General features: G+C 45.2%; 1 protein-coding gene across 1 annotated transcript; it reads right to left on the reverse strand.

Annotated features, from left to right (window-relative positions):
- Positions 1 to 1,318: 1,318 nt before the first annotated feature.
- LOC102913732 (zymogen granule membrane protein 16-like) lies at positions 1,319 to 2,619 on the reverse strand. Its single transcript, XM_006986713.3, has 3 exons — positions 2,559 to 2,619; positions 2,264 to 2,396; positions 1,319 to 1,725 (listed from the first exon to the last, which is right to left on the reverse strand). Exons 1-3 carry the CDS (start codon positions 2,611 to 2,613, stop codon positions 1,410 to 1,412), a joined length of 504 nt encoding a protein of 167 aa, XP_006986775.1. The 5' UTR covers positions 2,614 to 2,619; the 3' UTR covers positions 1,319 to 1,409.

A 2,619-nucleotide genomic window follows, 5' to 3' on the forward strand; every position in this document is an offset into this window, starting at 1 on the left:
TGAAATTAAGTTAATTATAAAATAAAAATACTATTTTTTTTTAAAAGAAGCTTCTTTGATGAGGGGTTGTGATGGTATTGTGTTCCCCAAAATATTGTGCACTCTAATAAACTTATCTGGGGTCAGAGAACAAACAGCCACTAGATAGAGAGGTTAGAAAATGGTTGCACTCACACCTTTAATTTTAGCATTCCAGAGGCAGAAATCCGTCTGGATCTCTGTGAGTTCAAGACCATATTGGAAACAGCCAGGCATGGTGACACGCACCTTTAATCCCAGAAAGTGAGCTTTTAATCCCAGGAAGTGAGGGCAGAAAGCAGAAAGGTATATAAGGCGTAAAAACCTGGAACTATGCTGATTAAGCTTTTAGGCTTTTGAGCAGCGGTTCAGTTGAGATTCATTCTGGATGAGGACTCAGAGGCTTCCAGTCTAAGGAAGCAGGATCAGCTGAGGAATTGGCGAGGTGAGGTGGCTGTGGCTTGTTCTGCTTCTCTGATCTTCCAGCGTTCATTCCAATTCCTGGCTCCAGGTTTGTTTTTATTAATAAGACCCTTTAAGATTCCTGCTACAGGCATTTAGTTAGTTAGTGTTTTGAGACAGTCTTACTCCACAGCTCAGAATAGTCTGGAATCCATTACGTTGCTCAGGTTGGCTTTGAACTTGTGGAAATCCTTTTGACTGGGCCTCTCCAGTTCTAGAATTACAGAGTTGAGCCACCATGCCCCACTTTGTATGTTTTTTTGTTCGTCCATTCGTTTGTTTGTTTGTTTGTTTTAGTAGCGTGTTGGCAGTTTCGCATTGGAATGCGGAGGCTCGCCAAGGAGTGAGTCCCAGTTCTGAGATATCTAAGCCAGGACATCAGTGCGTCTGAGTAAAGTTGGGAGGAAGTGAACTAATATGTGAGAATGGCTACATAGTAGGAGTTAGGTGGATTCCAGGAAAGAACAAAGGACGATGGTCCAGGCCCACTATGTACAACAAATGGCTTAAGGTCAAGAGAGGGAGGTGACATTCTTCTGACACCTCAAGGGAAAGGGCAGGGGGCAGGGAGAGCTGGAGAGTGGGACATCTGGGTTTGAGGAAGGATTACACAACTGCTTTTCCCTCCCTTCTGAACTCCTTTGAATAGGCATTCTCAGAAGCCGTCCTTGAATATAGCGGCAGCCATTATTTTATCTCCAATTATAAGTCATAAAAACAAGCCAGGGTTCTAGTACTCCTCCTCATCCTCTCATTTTTCCAAGATTAACATGCAAAGAGGGTCAGAAATAAGAGCTATGTGTTTCCACAGGAACTAGGATACAAATGAAACACTGTGTTTAGTCATGTGCATTTATTAAGTTGTTTTCATAGGGCTGGTACCAAGGGAGTGCTCACACAGTGTCCCTGGCAAACAAGAAGCCAAGGGCTCAGCAGTTGTTATGGTTACTAGGGTTGGTAGCCCAGTGCAGGCCAATGGCAGTGATGTAGTTATTCGCTCGGCCACTGATGTATCGAAGTACACTGTTAGGATGCAAAGGAACAGCATTGAAACTTATGCCTGTTTCTCCTCCAAAAGACAGGTGGCGGCCCATGTTTGTGATGAAGACCAGCTTCCTGAGACAGTGCTTGTATTTGCCGGACACCTGAATCACTGATTCCCCAGGGTGCAGAAAGATCTCTTCCAAGTCTCCACGGGTGCCTCCTACAGGGTCACTCCACACCCTGCCATAGCGGACCTGGAGCCTGGGGGCAGAGATGAGAAGGGAAGGAAGGGAAACTCTGAACAGGGTTATCCAAATTCAGGACCTGTTGGTCTATTTGATGAGACTTTCAAAGAGGTAACAGAGCAGACAAGTTCCCTGCAACGTCCCCACCCCGGATATGAATGGTGGGTGATCCCTAGAAGATCATACGGAGAACTTTAGCCAACAACACGAACAGAAGGAGCTATCTGAGGAGAGGCAACAAGAAAAGATGGAGGCTAGCTGATGAGGGAACTGGAAAGAGACAGACCAACAAGTTCAGTTTGAGGCCCCTAAGAATTTATGATTACATGGCTTTTCAGCTTCATGCATATTGTGGGAAATAGTCAAAAAAACAAAACAAAACAAAAACCTATAGGTCTAGAATCTAGGTCCTCCAACATTTTACCAGCTCGTGTATTTACCTGTGATTTGTTGATTTAACGAGACATGATTCAAAGTAAATGAGAACTTCTCAATTTAGTACCATCCACGATAGGCACCCCCGCCCCAAACCACAGGAATGTGAAGAATCTTACCCTATGATGTGGTATGTGTCGGCTCGAACACGGATGGCAGTGATGGGGCCTTCCATCTGGTTGCCAGAATGACTGAATCGCTTTCCTTGAACACCTCCATATTCCCCATTATAAGAGGAGGACTTGGCCTGAACTAGAGGGGGAAAGCAGTTGGAGGTAGAAACACCCCAGAAACCCAGTTGCTTCCCACCATCTTTATTCTTCCCACCAGTCTAAGCCAGTGTTTGAAAGCCTCGACTAACAGTATTGCAAGAGCCATTCTCCCTAGGATCCCATTACCAGGCACCGTACTTACTCTCATTGGCAGAGGCTGAGACACAAAGAAAGGCTAGGAGAGCGATGGCCAACATTCTGAG

The sequence above is a fragment of the Peromyscus maniculatus genome, chromosome 16 (genome assembly GCF_049852395.1).
Source record: "Peromyscus maniculatus bairdii isolate BWxNUB_F1_BW_parent chromosome 16, HU_Pman_BW_mat_3.1, whole genome shotgun sequence".
NCBI classification, from domain to species: Eukaryota; Metazoa; Chordata; class Mammalia; order Rodentia; family Cricetidae; genus Peromyscus; species Peromyscus maniculatus.

Bases quoted from the DNA above. Each gene is read 5' to 3' on its own strand.
- LOC102913732 (XM_006986713.3), bottom strand. From the start codon at position 2,613: ATGTTGGCCATCGCTCTCCTAGCCTTTCTTTGTGTCTCAGCCTCTGCC. The intron at 2,397-2,558 runs GTAAGTACGGTG...TTCCCCCTCTAG, and splicing joins CTCAGCCTCTGCCAATGAGA to TTCAGGCCAAGTCCTCCTCT. The intron at 1,726-2,263 runs GTAAGATTCTTC...CTCTGCCCCCAG, and splicing joins GACACATACCACATCATAGG to GCTCCAGGTCCGCTATGGCA.